General features: G+C 42.2%; 1 protein-coding gene across 1 annotated transcript in view; it reads left to right on the plus strand.

Annotated features, from left to right (window-relative positions):
• Positions 1-18,537, plus strand: part of ISX (intestine specific homeobox) — a 95,469-nt gene extending 76,932 nt beyond the window's left edge. Inside the window, exons 2-5 of the mRNA XM_077177996.1 lie at positions 2,288-2,524; positions 12,911-13,062; positions 16,924-17,046; positions 17,723-18,537. Coding sequence (XP_077034111.1) covers positions 2,288-2,524; positions 12,911-13,062; positions 16,924-17,046; positions 17,723-17,959 — 749 coding nt within the window. The 3' untranslated portion in view covers positions 17,960-18,537. The remainder of the gene's footprint in view (positions 1-2,287; positions 2,525-12,910; positions 13,063-16,923; positions 17,047-17,722) is intronic.
• Positions 18,538-19,994: the final 1,457 nt, after the last annotated feature.

Here is a 19,994-nt window from a genome sequence, read left to right on the forward strand (position 1 = left end):
CTTAATTTAGGGTTGGGAGACTAAGATAGAAGTCCTGGGCTAGGAACCTATGCCAGTACTGATATCCTCTGATCATCTGTTATTTAACCCCTGCCTCATGCTAGTGACTATTCCCAGGTCTATCCTTCTCCTTTATCCCACAAATATTATTCAAAACCTCACCTGTTTTCTCTCCAGAAAACTCAAAGTTAATTGATACTAAAGGAATAAAATTAGTTCCATTTTGCACAAATGCAGAAGTGGGCCAGGTTTTTACGGTCCACATGACTGTACACATGTAATTTTGTTTAGAAGGTTACTCAGATTGGTGATATTTTAGATAACATTTGAACAATCATTCTTTATTGAAATTAAGCTTTGGCTAATTTTTGGAGCTCTTATAACTTCGTTTTCTTCATGTAAGTGTCAACCCTCTATAAAACTCCTATTGTGTGAGCCCTTAGTGAGGGCAGAATCAGAATTAGGTACTTTGTCTCCAGATGTTACAATTATCATTGCTCCAATGCTGCTTTCAAATAGAACTTGTTTGTTTGAGAAAATAAATCTCTAACAAGTCTAAAAAGTTAGATATTTTGCCAATACCAGACGTGACAACAAATATATATATATATACACACACATAAAATGTATATTAAAAAGTGGAGTCTCTTCAAGTACAGCCTGTAGTGGTTCACACCTGCTGCCATTTAGATATGAGAAGGGAGAGAGGACCACCCACAGGTGCAGCAAACTTCAGAGTCCAGATGTGGGAGACTGCTCAGGAGTGCAGTCCATTATTGCATTAGGAGTTTAACGTTCTTTGGCAATAATAGCAGACAAACCTGTACTGTCATATTTGCTCCCAGGCCATTCAAACCATGAAACCTAAATTCCACAATGGGTACATTATGTTTATGTGTTGCTTTTTACTCTGGCTTTCCCAGCAAAAAAATCCAGGTGGGGAGGAGAACTAGAGCAAATTCTGGGTTTGCCATTAAAGCAGCACAGACACAGATGTCTTGTCTCTGAAGAGACAACTTGTCTCTGAAGAGACAACTGGGCCATGATTTCAGTTACCAAAGGCAGCACATCAAACATTCAGCATCAGGATTTATGGCTAGGCTGTAATACAGAAAAGGGAGGTGGAAAGTGGGGTATTTGGTGTAACTCTCTTGGGATGCTGACAGCCACAGACAACCCACTGCTGTAAACCTCGAGGCTTCCCAGCGTGTTATGTTTCAGTGCATGGCTTTGCAAGGTCTGCTTACGTTCACAAGGAGGAGTAAGAACTCATAGTACATTCATGAGGGAAGAGAAGCCATCTGGAAGATCTTTGTGGTGACCCTAGTACACAATTGAGGTAATAAGGCAACACCATGGCTGAAGAAAGATTGTGGCTTCTGGGGCCAATTTCCTCAGCACTTGGGGTCAGGTGTCCTAGCACATGACATCACTGGTTGCTGCTGAGGTTACTGCAGTTTGTTTATAATGTCCATGCTCAAATCTAAGTTAATGTTACAGCTGCACTTAGTGAAAATAGGCCAACACACGCTTCTCCTGTTTGTCCTGTCAACAAGAGCGTGCAGGTGATTTCACAAAGATGAGCTGGCTGTCAGTACCTTTCTAGATATCACCAGCATCACTTGTCACAAAGGCAGAGGGGAAATGTTGACAGCCTGGGCAGAGGCTGCCTTTAGAACTGTCCAATGCCTAAATCAGAGGAGCAGGCAGCCCAGATGGAGAAACGAGGACAGAGGAACATGAATTGGGGAAGACACTGACTTTTAGCCTATTCATTGGCCCATTTTCCTATAGGGTAGATGTACATACAGGGACATTTAAGAAAGGAGCAGACTTGTAAATACATTTGGCAGCCAGCAAATTCCATGGCAGTCTTGTTGACAGATTTTCAGAGCAGCTCAATATCCACTTTGCTTCCAAGTTCTTCCAAAAAGGTAGCCACTAATTTGGATACTGACAGGGAAGCTGAGATTTCTTGATCTTTTGGTTATGTCTCCTTATTTTTTATAGTCCTTTTTTAAAAATCTCTTTTTAAGGACCATTGAAAGTTTTAAAGTGGAAAGAAGCAGAAAACAGGCAAGATTTGGGGGTCAAATTCACCAAGATCCTGTGTCTGCAACATGGGGTAATCTTGGCATTGAAGTACAGCACAGAAGGATTAGGGCCATTTTAAATACAACCAGGTTTGAATGGTACAATATCCAGACCACTTTTTTCACACAAACTGGAAGGTGTGCTGAATGGTGGCTGCTTTATTCAAAGCTGTCTTGTGCTGTGTCCTTCACAGATTCCAGCAGCCAGAGTCAGTCTGACTGTGACTTATCTTCAGCCAAAATGCTTCTTCCCACCACGTGTGCTACACCCATGGCCAAAGCAAGGAGAGTGCAGGCAACTCACTGCAGAAGACCTACTGCCAATCCAGTGTCCTTCCTGGGTGAGGACACGGGACGTGAACGTCTGGAGGGCAAAAGAAAACATGAGAAAGATCAGCAATGTGGTTTCCCAGTGGACCATCCCCTTCATGGTGAGTGCCTCTGTATCCAGACTTTCACCTTCAATGCCCCAAAACACAGCTGTTATCTTATAATTATGTATATGGTGATACCAAGCAACAGACAGCACGAGTGTTTCCATTGGCTGAGTCACAGTAGTTGGTCATAGCTCTTGGATGAGTCACAGAGACAGTTCTTCATTCTTGCCATCAAAAGCCACTATTTGAGCCAAAGTTCCAGCTCAGTCCTACCAACTCTACCAATGTTAGTGGTAGGCACTGTTTTGGGTGTTTATTGCCCTCCTGCTTGGGGTGTGAAGAGTTGCCACGTTCTGAGCCTCACTGCCAGGGTTGTGCAACGCCCATTTCCTGAAAATGTGCATTGCACAAGGCGGGGAGAGAGGCTGGTGAATAAGCTGAGTCAGCTCACTGTGTTCTGTACACCTTGGACCCACTGTAGAGGTGATGAAGAGGTCATCAGCATGCACACAGGCAAACTGGCGACAGGCAATAGATCTGGGAGGATGGGTCAGGCACAATTTTCAATGCTGGCCATGTTGGTGAATCTGCTAATTTAATTAGTTGTGAGCATTGGTAAATAGTGGTCTATCTCCTAGCCAAAGCACTGGACAATAAAAATATCCTTTTCCAATATGTTGCACAGAAACTTCAGGCTAAGCAGGATATGTGGTACCTGAACAAGACAAGTTCCTAAGAGACAGACAGCAATTAATTAGCAGCATATGACAGAAATTTCTCTAAGTTCTTTGTGTTTGAGGAAAAGTAAATACAGACATTCATACTACACTCCAGAAAACAGGTTTGCAGCAGCAGCAGAAAGGTGTTTTTGCACAGTCTGTTATTATTTACTCCAGGGAAAAGAGGGCATTTCATTTAAGTCCATTGAAGATGGCAGATACGGGGTTACTCAGCTGGCTTTTCTGAGATTCACACATCATCCTTGCTCCATACTTTGCAAGCTGGCAGGAGAAGCAACGCTTTCTCTGAAATACATTTGAAAGAAAATCCTTGTTTCTGCCACTGCTGCCATGGTATACATGAGTCTTGTGACAAGCTGCTGTCACCTCCTCCTCCTGCACGAGACAGCCATCAGTCTTGATGCAGGAAGAAACCTTGTAAGATAACTGGAAATTTTAGCTTTCCTCTGCCCTGTAAGCTGCACACAGCTCATGACAGCAGGGCTAAATCATGTGGCCTCCTCATAGAAGAGCCAGGGCTGTATGCATCTGGCTCTCAGAGTTGCCTCTGAGTATAAAAGTAGAATATTCACATATTCTCTGTATGAGGGAGTCTCCAGCCAGGAGGAGATCACACCATAGCTGGGAGGTGGCTATCCTGACTTGGCACTTAGCCTCCTTGACCAGCACCATGGTGGGTACCAGTCTCATCAGTAAAGCAGGGGAGGAAGCATTCAATTATCTGCACAAAACAGAGCCAACATGAGCAGCCCCCTTCAATGGCAGCGTGTATTTTAAAGGAATTTTAAACAAAATCCCTCTGTTCCCTGGTCACAGTGAGGTTTTGAAGCCAAGCAGAGGTTTAATGATCTGCCATTTCCTAGGCTACTGGTTCCTGCAGTTGCTGAGCCTTTGATAGAAGCTGGCTGGAGAAGGAGGGAGAATCCTAAAGCACAGGATTGATGTTTTCCCTGTAGCGTGCAAACAATGATGTTTCTGATCCTGTTCATACACTATGTCATTCCTAGCAGAGAGCTGGAGGCCTGGGTTTAAAATACTTTCCTGTATCTCAAGTTTCAGCCTCCTTCTTCCACTTGACATTACAGGGAAGAGCTGGCGGCTCTTTTTCTCCTGCTTCTGGCTGTGGCAGGTATCACCTTTCTCAGACAAAGTCTGCAACAACACCTGCAGGAAGGGTGGACTGCATCATCCCTGGAAGCAGTCTGTAGTCCAGCTGATAGCAAATTAACTTCTGTTTATGCACCTGTCAGCTGGGGGTGGCTTCAGACCTGCTTTTGGCATGGCAGCTACAGGTCAGTTATGGGCCCTCTGACAAGGCACCTTGGCAGTCCCAAATACCCATAGTGTATCCATGGAGGTGTCCCCAGGACCTCCCTCAAACCCACACCAGCAATGCCTGTAAGCGCTCAGAGAACATCACCAACCTCAGCAGCAGGAGACCTTTCTGATGTGAAAAGACATCAGAAACCCTTAGTGGGGTATTCCCTCACCTCTCTCTCTTAGCGCACATCTATTGATAGTTTGTGAGGAAGGGCCCTGGACTCTGTCTAGACACACACATCTGTTTAGTTGTCATGGAATAGAAGAAATGAGGTATGCTATACAATCACCTTGGAGGCAGGAGAGCTGGGCTTTGGTGCTATTTTGTATGGGAGGAGAAAGGTGAGGAGGCTTCAACGACAGCCTCCTTCATGGGCATGTGGTCTGAGATAACAAGAGCACCCCAACTGTGACCCTGAGTATGGGATTTGGAGCATATTTCCAGGAAACTCTGTAACAATTCCCTAAATTTTTCCTTTTCCCCACAAAATGGCTTCTGCCACTAAGCGGTTTAGAAATGCAGTGTCATTTAAGCTAAATAGATTTATGTCCTTATCACAAACCACTTGCAGGAAGCAATGCCTCTTGTACTTTGAACTTAAAGGCTGCACTGTAAGCAAAAAAAGAAGAGGCCTCATATGCTAGAGACATGCTGACACTGTCATTTAGTTTTGCTAAACCCTTATTTGAATTTGGGTGCCTTCATTCAGAATGCTGTATGCTGTCACCTGTGGCCTTCTGCATGGAAAGCTCAGCAGAGCCTTTTCAGAAAACCTGGATTCTTGGAAAGCAGCATTGATAAAGCCCATTTTAGAAGGAAAAACAGCTTTGATAAAATCTGTTTTAGAAGGAGATAATTTGAAAGAAGGCCTTACTTTGAAGCTGCAGGTACAGACTCTGTTTGGGCCAGCTTCTGTGAGATGAGTCATTGCAGCCCCTTTGCCATGTGCAACCAGCATCACTGCCATGGTATTCAAATCACCAGAGCAAGCAGGGCAAACTCTTGTGGTTGTTGGTCACCCTGTCAGCACCTGTCTATGTAAACACCCAAATCCTGAGCTCCCACTTTCTTTTACTTCTCTTTGCTCTGACCTCCCTGGGACTCAGCTTGCTAGACCAGAAGAGTAGAGCACTGGAGCCTGAGAGGATAACACACCCCCATGCCTGCCTGACCTGCCTGCCTGCAGCAGCTCCTGGTGGAGATTGCCAAGTACAAGATCCCAGCCTAGTTTGGATCCTCCTAGGGAATCATTTTGCAATGAGTCTTTTACACATGCTGGGTTTGATTGTATACATTGGGCAGGTGTGCACTGTAACTACATCCAGAGGCAGTGTTTGAGTGTGCCCTGCATTGCACACAGATAATGGTTCCAGTCTTCTGCTCAAGCAAAGGAGCAGCTGCTGCCTTGGAGAAGCCAGGTAGCAGCATCACCTTCAGACACAGGTGGATGTGTGGTCCTGTGGGATTTCTTCTCTGGGCAGTAATTCAAGGTCTGCATAGATCATGCTTCAATAAACAGAGCTGGCTCCTAATTCCACCAGAAGCTGAGGGCTTCAGGCTGTGAACCACATGTGGTTCAGAGGTTCATGTTATTTCCTGCAGTTCATGTCTTCATTATTTGCTGTAAAGGAGGCTGCCCTAATGAGTCAACATCAACCAAGTATTTCCATAGGAAAAATCTTCTGCACATTGCTGACTGTGAGCTCAGGGATCTTTTTATTAATCTAATTGTTTTATTGTTATGATAGCATCTGTGATGCCATCATACCCAAAGCATATTGATGAATTCTGGCGGCAATTTTCATAAAGGCAACAGAAAGTATAGAGATAATCTCAGTTCTGGAGGAAGTCCAGTATAAGTCATGTTCCCTCTGTACTGATGCTAGTTGCAGACATCCTTAGCTCAATGTTTATGTTTTCTCTGAAGTCATAAATTCACTTGTACTGTTCATTTGTGGACAATATGGTCAAATCCCTGTACCTCTTTGAAACAGCATGGTTTATCTTTCATGGAACAGTCTTTTCCCCAATATGCTGATTTACCTTAATGCATTTCTGAAACACCCAAGAGACAATGAAGCACTGTGCAATCACAATCCCAGATAAATATCAGCTGCCCAGACTACACCAATGGGACTGTGAGAAAGGGCACAAGCATCTCATTGTCCTGCAGAACAAAAGGAAACAATTTTAAATGAAAAGGAAAAGCAGGAGGAAATAAAAAGAAATGCCCATATATATAATTTGGCTGCCATTAGCTGTCTTACCAGCCTTTTGTTTATCTGTGTGAATGGTCCCTGCAGCCCTGTGTCTCTAAAGTGCAGTGTTCCTCTATATACATTTGGAAATGCCCCAGACCATTGACTTTGTTTTGGTGGGTTTATTTGAGGTATTGTTGCAGGCTTATTCTTTGTTTTCTCCCTCTTTGAAGACTGACTGTTTATAATGACACCCTTAATAATGATATTAAATGAAAACCTGAATCTTTTACTTTCACCGTTCAAACTCCATTCACTGGTACAAGTAAGCATTGAATAAAGCAAAGCTGCCAGCAGCTGGGGACTATCATAAAGTCCTTTTGTGTTCTTTCTTCATGGGTTTTGGGTTTTGAGTTTTATTTATTTAAAGCAAATGTTAACATTCAATGCTTTCCTCAAGCAGTCCCTTCTTCCCAGGGAATTTTGGATACAAAGGGTACATTACACAGGACCCAGGGGTTAATTTGTTCCTTCTAGTCGAATCTGTATGGTGTGACCACTTGTAAAGCTGATGGCGCATCATGATTAGTTTATTTCAAAGGCTTTAATGAGTATTTATTGGCTTCTCCAAAATTGTCCTAGAACTTTTTATTAAAGCCCTGGGATATGATACTGTTTATTACTGTTCTTTGAAATTGAGGGTAGGTCTTTTACCTACTCTTTTAGCAAGCCTTTTATACTTAAAGGAGAAACAGTAGAGGTAGGGATGTAAATAAACATTCCTGATTGGTGTCTAGATGTTTGCAGGTACAAATAATCACAAAGAACAGGAATAAAGAAAAAAGCAGGCTGTCTGTGCAACCTGCAATAAACTCAGGTTTCTCCCTGTTGCAAATGACTGGTTTCTTACAAGGGTTTTGGACCAGAGAGTGGTGGGGAACTTGTTTTCTTTGGTGAGAACCATTATTGGTTTAGGCTGGCCACTGCTTTTAAGGTGAGATTTGACTATGGCAAACATTCACTGAAATGAATGTATCAAGTGTCAAGCTTGAGATTTAGCTGCATGAGGAGCCTATACATGCCTCTGCCCCAAATCCACATTGGCCTGAAGGAGTACATGAAGGTGCTGGCCCTTTGGCCTAGGTACAGATCTGATGGTTTGCTTCATCCTTCAGATCCTGTGCTGACCACTGGCTGTGCCAGAGCTATGCATACCATCATTTCAGGCAGCAGCATTTGTAAACACTGTCATTACTTTTCTGGCAGACAGGAAAGGTTAAATTCACCAGGGGCTCAAGGCCGATGGTGAGCACGATCCTCCACAACAAACTGTCCGCATGAATGGTTTCATACATGCTGTCTACTCCTTGCCAACTCCTCTGACAAGCAGACTTAAGAAACTCCCCTGACCACCTCTGTACAGCCTGCTTAAACAGGTTTCTAGCCTAGTATTTTTGGCTCACACCCCTTGATGTCTGTACATCTCTGCATTTCAGTCTTGATGTCAGGTGATTGGGTGCAGTACTCATTAGGGTAGAAGCAACTCTATATGAAGGAGTTTTGGACTGAAGGGAGGAGGTCAAGACTTTAAAAGTTCAAGTTGTGCTTCTCTGAATTAACTTTGGCAATGCCTGAACAGGCAGCAGCTTGATGCTATATGCTGTTTCACTAGCAGGAGGCTCTATCTGGAGCACGTCATACCCATCCAATTAGGATCAGTCTCACTGGCTATGCCAGTCCTTCTTAGGCTGAAAAACCACTTTAATAAAGATTAGCCACACTGCAATACTCATGCCTAAATATTGCAGCACAAGCTCTTTTGAAAGCCATGAGCCACCTCTTTAACTAGGAGAGGGACTGCCATGGGCACATCCCTTTATACAGACAAGCAGGTTTTGTCCTGGTGCCATCAGCACTCTGTAATAACTGGAGGTTTTTGCTGTGGGGCTGTCTGCCGTGAGCAGAATCTCACTACACAAAAACAACATTCAGAAAAGCCACAAGAAGGAACTGGCTGGAGGAGCCACATATCTGAATTACAAAAAGAGAGAGAGAGAGAGAGAGATAGGAACTTCTCTGAAAAAGGCAAAAAAGGATGAAAGAGAAATTAACCAGACATAATGAGGCTCTTTTTCAACACACCTGAGTTTCTTTCTGAGAAAAAATGAGACAGTCAACTTTGTTACACAGAGAAAAATACATTTCTGAGGATATATAGCTAAAGCCACTTGCTTATGTAACTGCTTTCGCCTTGTGAGAGATGCAGAATCTTTGAATCTGTCTGTCGCATACTGTGAGAGGCTGTCTGTCCAGAAATGACAAAGAGGATTGCAGCGAGATAAACTGATCCTACCAGTTTTCATCTCCCTGGATTACCTACCTCAAGGCAAATACGTGCTAGTAGTGATTTCCAGCCCTTCTCCTGTGTTTTTAATTCCTTTTCCCTCCAGTGTATGGCCAAAGTAGGCTTGATACAATCCTAGCTGCTACTGGGGTAAGTGTAAATGGGGGGTGCAGTTGCAGAGATCTCCCTGAGGCAGCATTTTTCTAACTGGTTTAGATATGCAACTAAGAAACAGCAGTGCAAGGTGTACCACAGGCTATTTGCCTACTACGGAATGTAGTCCAGAAGAAATTTGCCCCAAGTACAGCATTATTGCAGCTGTGCAGCTTTTACTTTAAAAACTGCAAATGTTAACAAACTTTTACAAGTAGTTATCAGTATTGATTTGCTCATATCTCAGATTTCTTGAAACTGTGTTATACTGGACAGTGGAAATAAGCTGCAATATGCTAAGCTAAAACTGTGTAATAAGCAATTGCAAATCAGATGCTTTGAGCTGTGCTTAGTTTAAGGCCTTAATCCCCTAAGCTCCCTTAATTTTTAGGGAAGGAATGATGGGGGCCTTTACTTCATATGGTTATTTGGAGGTCAGAGATTACATAACAAAATAGGTTGTGAGAGGCCTCTGGAGACTGTCTTGTCCAACCCCAAATCTAAGCAGGGCCAGCTTAAATCAGGTGTCTTAGGCTTTTGACCAGTCAAGTTCAGAGCATATGCAAGGACTGAAACTTCACAGCCTCTCCTGGCCCCCACATCAGACTACTCTCATTATGAAAACATTTTTTTACCTATTATGTAACCAGAATTTCCCTTGCTGCACCTTGCAGTCATTGATCTCATCCTTCCACTGCGCACCTTCAAGAAGAATCTCTATTTCTCCAAAGTTCATATGTTCCAACTTGCTTCAAGCCTGACCTAATAACAAAGCAGATCTGCAAAGGACAAATGAGCCTGATACCAAATTTGAAGGAGCTATCCTGCTTTATCAGTACGGAGAATCTGGCCCTTCCAATGTCAACAGTAAGGCAATGTACAGACAGCTGTATCTCTAAGCATCTGAAAATGCTGACACATTTAGCTGCCTCGTATTTTCAGGCTTGGTTTCAACAGCCAGCTAACCTGCAAATGACTTTCATGGAGCATAAAAGCACACTTGAATATCCCCAGCTTTTACATAAAAAATAGCTCAGGAAACTCATACAGAGTCTTATTTCCCCAGAGACTCTAGAGCCACATTTGAAAAGCCAAAGTTACACTTCCAACACTTCCTAGTCTTACATCTTCCACCCACATTCTTTATTAGACTGTAATTCTGAATGCTGTTGTTTGCTATGGGATCTCTAAGCTGAGGTCCCAAGGCAAAGGGAACTATCAAAGCTACAGTCAGAGAAAGTTTCATCTTACAAGAGAAAATGTTAACACAGAGTCCCAGATTTTTTGCATTTCTTAATAGTTTTTTTAAAAATTAGAAATAGAATGACTGATTACTTATTGAAAAAATACAGTTTTCTATATTCCCTACTGGCAAAAGTCTTGATTAGTTCACAGGAGTCTATTTTATTAGCAATTTAATTTCATATATAGTCAAAATCAAAGTATGTTCTTCAGTCTCAAAATACAAACTGTATTTTGTTCAATGTGATGAAGTTTCAGCTTTGCAAAGTTTGGTTTCAATAGGATTGGTACTTCTCAGCACTGTGCAGATCTTCCCCTTACATAAGAGTCTTGTCTGTAATACAGTTCACCTTTCCAGAAGGAAAAATGTGGAGGATTTAGAGTGGACTGATAGGGAGTTTCTTTTGTTCATCACCAAGTTATAAGGGTCATTTTCATATCCAAGAAGCTGGTATGAGACACCAGAAACTCACGTGTCTCTCTGAAGTGATGTTCTCTAGTCCTGGACATTTCTCAGGTGCCAGCAGGCCAGAATATAGTAAGCCAAATATTAAATAGGAGGGGAAAATCTTCCAAACAAGAAACAGCATTATGAACTGTCTTATCTACAGGGGATGTAGTGTCCTAATATTTCTACTGTCAGAACTGATATTTCCCTTTTCTTGCATATAGCAATAAACCCCCTTTGCAGTAATCTTTTGAGAAGGTTTCAAGTAAATGTAATCAGAGCTTCTTAGGAGAAGGTGCCCTTTATACCTTCAGCATAAACACACACAAATATTTCTCATTTCAAATCTCTGCCCCCATAGTGCCAGCAAGATTCAGTGGAAATAACATTTTTCTTCTGAGACTGAAGCCAGTGCTGCAGTTTAATGAGTAGTACTTTGATAGGCTGGTGGAAAGTCTAATGATACGGATTTAACTGTGTTGGACATCGGCTTTATTAGGCTGTTTCTGAGACATGGTAGTATTGACAGTCATGATAAATGACACTCCTCAGTTATTCCTGCATGACTGGTTTCCTTTCAAAGTCCCCAAAAGGGTTAGAAAAGATGAAATATTCACAGTGGTATTGTGTCCAGGCTCCTTCCTACCAAGCTGATGAACAGAATATTTTAATCCTTATTTTCTGTGTCAACAGAGCCACAATGAGGTTTTGATTACAGAATGAAAAATGTCATTTTCTGGTTGGCACAGGGCTCACTTTATATTGGCCTAGGTGTTTAGTTACCTTTTCACTGTGTTAGCCCTCCAAAGGATGCTAATGGCTGAACAAAAGAGGGGAGAGGTACCAAGTCTCTTTGAGGGGCTAAGCTAACCTTGTGTGGTTAATTGTTCCCATTAGAAAGAGTATGCCTCTAGTTACATAGTATGAATTGTTAGTTGTCATCAGACCGTGGAAGACCACAAGCAGCCATGCAGAATAGCAATTTTTTATAACAACATGGTTTCATTGAGAATTACTTCAGGTCATTGAGTAGCAAGCTCATCACAGTCAGTAAAATAATATTAGAATTTTTATGCACCCATCAGATGCAGCTTTCTGAGCTCAGTAGAAAAAAACCCTGTGGTTCATAATGCTTGGGGTATGGCTTTTTGTGCTGGTCACTCAGTGTCAGCTGGAAGATACTCCATTTGTGCATCAGAGAAGATTCCAGCTTTGGGATGAGGCTGAACTCCACATTCTGCAGCTGCTTCTTCCTCTCCCTTGCAAGACCTTCAGCATCATTTCAGAGCTACTGAGACTTCATTCTAACTTACATGAAGTGCTATACAGAGTTCACGATCTAAATAAAATATGCTGGTGTAGGAGGGCCTTTTCAAAACACTTGTAGGAGTGTTTAGGGAAGCACTTTTTGTGATCACACCACAACAGGTGAAGCAATGGAGCATTGGAATTCACAGCACCTAAACTTCTGCATGGGCTTTAAGGCCTTATTCTTAAGTTCTTTAGGTTAAGCTTGTTTAGAAAGTCCCCACACCACAATGGTACAGTCAGAAAAATACCTTTTCTTTGCAACAGCAGAGTTAAACTGCCGGCTATCCCTGATGCTCTAAAATGGTATGGGAAGAGAATAGCAGTCAATCAGGGGTCAATGGCTGGTCCAACACTGAAGGACTTTGGTGACAAATTCATTGCAGGGCTAGTATGCTAAAATACATAGGCGTTTGTAGCTGTTGACATGCAGTGGATCCGTGGAATTAGCAGTACAAATGGACACTTTTGACTCATTCCTTTCATGATAAAGGAGTGCATTCATGTTGTCTGCTAGAGAATACCAGGAGCCAGTCACCTATGATAAGTACACGTCTAGAAGGAGTTGTAGATGCCATCCCAACTGCAGAGCAATTAACAGAAATTGCTGCATCTCTGAATCTTCTTGTGGTCCTGTAGCTTTTTCCTGTAAAAAATATACATACATCTTTCCTTGTTTTTCACAGCTGAGAGGAAAGGGAAACGAAGAATCCGGACAACATTCACAACTGAGCAGCTCCAGGAACTGGAGAAAATTTTCCAAGTGACTCACTACCCGGATGTTCATATTCGCAATCAACTGGCAGCAAAGATAAACCTCCCAGAAGCCAGAGTTCAGGTACAGTGTGTCTCCAAAAGGCTATATTCACTGCAATTCATTCATTATTTGGAAGGCATTCTTAATAGTTTATGCCTGGGTGGCAATGCTAATGAGATAGGTGACCTCTCTTTTACCCTACAGACAGGGCCACTGTCACTGATCTCTTTTTACAAATAGGGAAAGAAGTATTTTTCGCCCAGCTGTGACTAACCACGTGGAATTAATCAAAGGGTTAACAGAAGCTCTAAGCATACTAAATGCATAGCAAATAAGAGTTAGAGATGGTTATGAGTAACCTGTTGGACTCTGTAGCAACAGAGCAGCCATTTATGAAAATATTTATTGATCATTTATCAACCATTTATAGGTTAATATTCATCTAATACAAACTGTCATCCACATCCATCTTCCACAGGGTCTCAAAGCACATGAAAATAGTTGCCAAAATGGAAGTGCTTCTTAGTGTTCTGTATTTCGATAGGACAGGCTATAAATGCCCTGGCCATAATTTCAGTGCACAGAAATTAATCTGGTTTCCCCCAATTGTAATATAATGTTGCTGACTGAGCTAAAATTGACCCCAAATTCTTACTGCATAGGAAATACGCTACATTAAAATATACATACCACCCTGTATTGGCATTTGGTGTTGCCTACCAGGCACTGTAGTGATGATTTTTGCTTGAGGCAGTTTCTGCACTTGCTGTAATGCTATCTATAGTCATTGGTGTACTTCTTTGCATATATCCCTCTCTAACAATCAAAGTTCAACACAGAGCTGTTTATTGACTATGACATGCCTGGGACTATTGACTAGCCATGATAATATTGCTTCATCGTTAGGTGACAGGCAGAATTAGACCTGCATTGCCACAATACGCCCATCAGCAATACCAGTACTCAACAATGCATTTCCAACAGCATAAAAGACAAGCTGAGCTGCCAGTCAGTGCTCTCCACAGAACAATGAATCACATGAAAGAATAAGGTATTTTTCTGTTAAAAAACAATTGTTTATAATCTGTATAGGGAAAAATAAAAATGAGTTATTACAGGAAACATCAACCTGAGATATAAATGAAAGAAGTAAAAAAAGTCCCTCATGTATGAAGTGCAGATTGCAAATTCCCAATTCAGACAGTGTTATACATGACACAGGAAATTCTGTCTTTGACCTCATCCTGGCTGATAAAGGGAAATCAGCCACAGAACTAAAAATTAGCAGTAACTTAGGTTCAAGTTACAAGTTATAGTTTCAATTGACTGCATTTGTCACACAAATCAAACAGCACACAGAGAATTTGCATATGCTTTTGCTACTTTGAAATAGTTTTCACAAAGCTTTGTGTAAGTTAAATCACCTCAGAAATATAACTTAACTATAAAAAAATTAAGTGAACAACCAACCATTTGGTAACCAAATGAAACCTTTCATAACTGTGAAAAATCTTGTTTCCTCCAATCAAGAAAAAAAAGTTATGATTGCTGTGAAACATCTTAAAGGTATAGATGAAACTGTATAACTGCATGTGTTACACATAAAAAGTTAAGAATCCTGTATAAGTAAACATGAGAAACAAGAAATTATAAAAAATAAATCAGCAAAGCAGGAGGGTGCAGGCCAAAGCTTTGGTCAGAAAAATTAAAGATCAAAAACTCAATAAAAGTCGATTAAAAACAAAAAAAAAAGCCCAAAGTGATCAATTATATTGATCTGTTACTTTGTAGAAACAGTAGGACTGTCAAGGATAATGGATAAATGGCAAAGATGTGCAGTCATAATTTCTGCTCTATCCTTGGAAATATGTCAGGGAGCACTTTCTAAAAGGATAATGTTGAACAGCAGCTGCTACAGACAGGTATTTTTTAATCTACACATCTAAGTAACTTACCTCCAGTGGTTCTGAAAAAGCTGCTTGAGATGTAGTTTAGGTCATCAGTGTTGATATTTAATCAGTTCTGGAGCATGAGAGACATTCCATTCCAGGGATCTTGAAGAAATCTAATGGGTCAGTATTTAAAGGGTAAACAGGACAACCAGATAATGACTGGCCTGTCAGACAAACATTGGTTTTTGGCAAAAACTGTGAAAAGAACTGCATATTTTGTTAATGGAGAGTTAAAGAAAAGATAACATATTTAATGCTTATCAGCACTGGTTCATGAAAATAGACACTGCCAAACATCTTTTTTATGGTGAGATTATTAGTGACAGTTTTAAACTGAAAGAAGGTAGATTTACTTTGTGTATGAGGAAGAAATTCTTTATGGTGAGATTGGCAAGACACTGGAACAGATTGCCCAGAGAAATTGTGGGTGTCCCATCACTGAAAGTGTTCAAAGTCAGGCTGAATGGGACTTATGAGCAACCTGGTCTAGTGAAATATGCCCCTGCCCACAGCAGAAGTGTTGGAACTAGATTTTCTTTAAAAGATGCATTCCAACCAAGAGTAGTCTATGGTTCTGTGCATTTGGTTGATAAATGTAGACAGAGCATGAGGAATAGGTTTAAAAGACAATTGAAAGGACTCATGCTGGGTATGGAGAAATCATTTTAGATGTAAGGGTGCTGGAGAGCTGGTTGGGAAAAAAAGAGCAGTTTGGTCTGAGAAGTGTTAAAATCTTTGCCTTTAGTTAAATAAAGTAAGTCCATGAAGTGAGAACTTTATCCCATGTGCAGATTTTAGAAGGAGCGCTTCAGAGACTGAATGTTGGCTGGAGTGCCCCCTTTGCCCTCTATCACACTGTGAGTGTTAAATGCTGCTGTTTCACCATATAACTCCTGCATGGTAGAAAGGGAATGGAAAAGTTCATACAGACTAAGCAGTTTCCAGACACATGCAAACACAGATAAACAAAACTGTCCGTTCAGTAACCCCAGGTACTTCTAGCTATCAGCAATATAGCAGCTAACTATCAGCAATATAGCAAAGGGCTCCTGACATTCCCATTACTTCTTGGGTGAGAGATGCAGAAATAACTGAGCTGCTCATTATTTGGCTTAAAATACATATGTATTTACATCCAGTAGCACCTGTCTTCAATAACCAACACTTTGTGTTCATGTGAACCACTTGCTTACATTCAAACAGCAAGTCCCTTAGCAAGCTACAAACTACAATTGAAGGGGGCTTCAACTTTTCACAGCAGTGCAGCAAGATGCACAACTGCAGCTGCACAATAAATGCATTTATGCCTCTGCCAGAAGGCAGACTGGTCAAATCAGCTGACAGATGAAAGGAACTCCCCAGAGAAAATTAGTTGTTTGCTTTCCAGTGCAAATGAGACAGCTGACAGCATACTCAGATTGCTGAGTGATCCCCTTGGGTCTTTCACTTTAGGTCCCTTATGTGAATTTCCAAATGCTACAAGCTAAACATAGGTAGAACCTTTTACTACATCGCCACTGGTGACACACTTTTATTGCAGCCCAGCAAAACATCTAGGTGGATCTTTTCTCAGTCTATTCACCTGGAAACAGGGTGGAAGAGCTCTGTCATGAGATGTCACACCTTCTAGGGAAAACAGAATGCTGTGTGCATTGACCACTGCACAGCTTTGTTCCCAGAAGGATCTGCTCTCCCCAGAGAGCCCTGGGAAACCTGCAATACTGTCTTTCCTTGAACAGGGTGATCCTGTTTCTTCTGTGAGCCACAATAGAAAACAAGGTATCGTGGTCCAGAGTTCCCACATGCTATGTAAAGTGTGAAAAGTGCTCTGTCAAACCCAGTGGTTTACTTTAGATTCAGCCCCTGGTTCTGCTGAGCTGGACGTCAATGTTTTCTGATGCTCAGAGTTTAGGGAAAGTAGTTGGCTGTGAGAAGTTCTTCCTTCATCTTCTGTTAATTTCTGTACCTTTTCTTTCTTGCCTTTATCCAGATCTGGTTCCAGAATCAGCGAGCAAAGTGGAGGAAACATGAGAAGTTCAGCAACTTTGGTGCCCTTCAGTATCTGACAGAAGCAGAAGTTGATCTCATTCCTGCTCCCAAGTCAGATATCACAGTGAGTATTGGACACTTTGTGTCAAATCCCGTGAGGGAGAGCCAGCTATCCTTCCCCAGGTAGTCACTTCACCAGTAGTGCCACGGGACTATCCCAGAAAAGGAGCACTGGAAAAGACAAAACAAGCAATATGACAGAAAATCCCACCATCTATCCACTGATCAAATAACACATTTCTTCATAGAATTAAACCTGTTTCGTTAATATTCTGTGAGGTGTCTCTTGTAGGGTCCTTCCCCATTTTGCTTCTAAATCACTTCCCTGTAAATCATACTTTGATTCAGAATGTCTTTATAATCAGAAATTTCCTAAAGAGGAAGACCTAAGACATTTGCAGACACAAAGCCATGTCCATTTAGAGACAGAATCTCTTTACAACATCCAGCCTTGGTTAGGCTGACCAGTACCTTGACCTATGCTTTAGCAGTCCAGGACTGTTATTTTTTAGGCTGCCACACAGGCTCTTACCCTGACAGGAGTTTTTTCAGTCTAGAAAAAAGAGTGTTTTGCTTTGTGTCCTGGGTGACAACACACCACTGGGGTTTAGGAAGTCTGTTCTTCTAAACTTTTCTTCCTAATTACTGATCACCAGGGAAACAAATAAGGTTGATTGTAAATTTCATCTAAGTAGAAGTCCATATTGATTCACCTGAGACTATGCTTTTATTCTTGAAAGGCTCCTAGCTTGATGCCAAGAAAGCTCTCTGCTTCCTATCCTGCCGTGGGATACTACTCACCGCTGCAAGGACAGCTGACAACTGCCTGGCTGCCCAGCGCGCTCTCCTTTGCTCCCCACCACGTGGAGCTGCTGCCCTTCCCAAAGCCATACTTGCTCTTCAATGTCCTGCCCCCTTACAGCTCGCTGCTACCCCACAAGCTGGAAAGGAGCAGTATCTGTGCCAGCTCCTCATAGAGCAGGACACGGGGCAGGGGGGGCTTTGGGGATGCCTTTCTCTTCATGTCCTCCGTGGAGTTGTGTGGTTCCTCTCCTTGAACAAACCTGCTGGGATGATGGGTGGCACAGGTGCCATGTCACCATGCTGGAGGAGGGGTGCCACAGCCCAATGGATGAGGGCAAGAGGCACCAAGGACGAGAAAGGAGCTTCTCATCTCCCTGAGGAGCAGCATGCTCCATGGAAACCCAACCCTTCAACCAAGAGCCTCTCCCCAGGGGGACAGTGCACCAAGCAGCCCTGTGAAAGGATTTTCTGGGATTTTACTCAGCCATGAGACATTGGATGACCCTATTGCACCGATGGCTGGGGGCAGGAAAGACGCTGGGGATAAAGCGTACACAGGCCTAAGGGCCAGCCAAAAGTGCTTTTCTCTGCAGGTTTTGGTGACTTTGCTCATACATTCTGGTCTTTATGTACTGGGCTGCTGCAAAGAACATGTTTAGGTCAAAAATCAAACTTTCAAGATACTTTTTTTTTCCAAGCAGTCAAATGGGGGGGGAGGAGGGTTGATTTGCTGTCTGTGTTTTTGACTTGAATAAAGGGGAACAAACACAATCTGAACTGAAATATTACAGTCTGAGCTCTGGATTTGGTACTTCAAGTCTCTGGGGGCAAGAGAATTCTTCAGCTGGTTAATTAAAATGCTTATGAGGAAGCCTCTCATTTTTTGACCTAAATTAAGAAAGCTCCAAAACTCCCCCAGAAACAATAACAAAAAGAGACAGCCTGAGTTTAATCTGCTAGGTCTAATAGGATGATATGACCCCACAGTTTAGTTTAATTGTAGCTAAATAATGAGATCGGCCTGCCCATTTACAAAATGTCTCTATCCCTGTTATTTACATAATACTCATCCCCTTCCAACATACGGTGCTTTTCTCTCCCCTGCTTATTCAGGGTCCAATCCTGCTTCCACTAAGGTCTGCACTGTATATACTGTATCTGCTCTCTTACGGGTCTTCCACAAGACCTTTCCTCATGCCTGCTTGGATCTGAATTGTCTATCATCTTCATCCCTGTCATCTTATCAGTCACCTGAAGGACACTCAGGTCAGACACAGGGCTAAACTTCAGCTCCAGCAAAGAGCTTCAACACCTAACTGATTAGAATCAACACAAATTAGTTCTGGTGTTCGCCTCATGCAAGTTCAGATGACTACATTGTAGCCACACACACACACACACACACACACACACACACACACACACACTCAAGGACCTTGAGTTTACTTAAAAGAAGAAAAAAGTGATCACACTAAAGTTTCTGAATTAGGTGCAGGTCACTCATTAGTGCAGTTTCCAGAATGTGAATTGTCCTTACTCAATGATTATCTGAAATATAGGCATCATAATCATCTAAAGCTAAGGGGACACAACTCTGCACAATAGCCCAGGGCTCAGGCCAGCACCTGCATTGAGATAGCTCTTCCTGCATGAATATTTCATAGCCTAGAGGAAGATTCTGGGATGATCACAACATGACCATTTTCCTTGGTCAGGATATGGAGGTAAGAAGCTTAGGGTGCTACTTTTACATTGTTTCATACTCTGATATTTCCACATAATGCTGGGTTGGACACACCAGTCCATGGGACATCCTCAACTCTGCAGTTCTTCAGACACACAGGTTGGCTTTGGCAAACATGTCTTAAACCTGACAAAGAGTTGCTTGAGGGAGAAGTCATCCAAGGAAGCTGACCACACAAGACATGAGTATGGAAATGGAGTCACAGTTTCATCCTAGCCTTCTTCACCTGACATCAAGTGATTCAAGTGACAGGGTTTACAGGCCCCCTGGGGGGGACTCCTGCAGTCTCACAGCTCTCCATGACATTCCACTTGCATTTTCCATATGACAGCTTCAACCTTTAATCTTCCCTAAAACCCCTTGTGACATAAACAATTTCTGCCCCTGGCTTATGGCCTTGATTTCCATTTTCACATTGACTTTTTGGTAAAAGAAAGAGAGTAAGAGCTAGAAAGCTTTCCTTT

Source organism: Agelaius phoeniceus, chromosome 5, assembly GCF_051311805.1.
Source record: "Agelaius phoeniceus isolate bAgePho1 chromosome 5, bAgePho1.hap1, whole genome shotgun sequence".
Classification (NCBI taxonomy): domain Eukaryota; kingdom Metazoa; phylum Chordata; class Aves; order Passeriformes; family Icteridae; genus Agelaius; species Agelaius phoeniceus.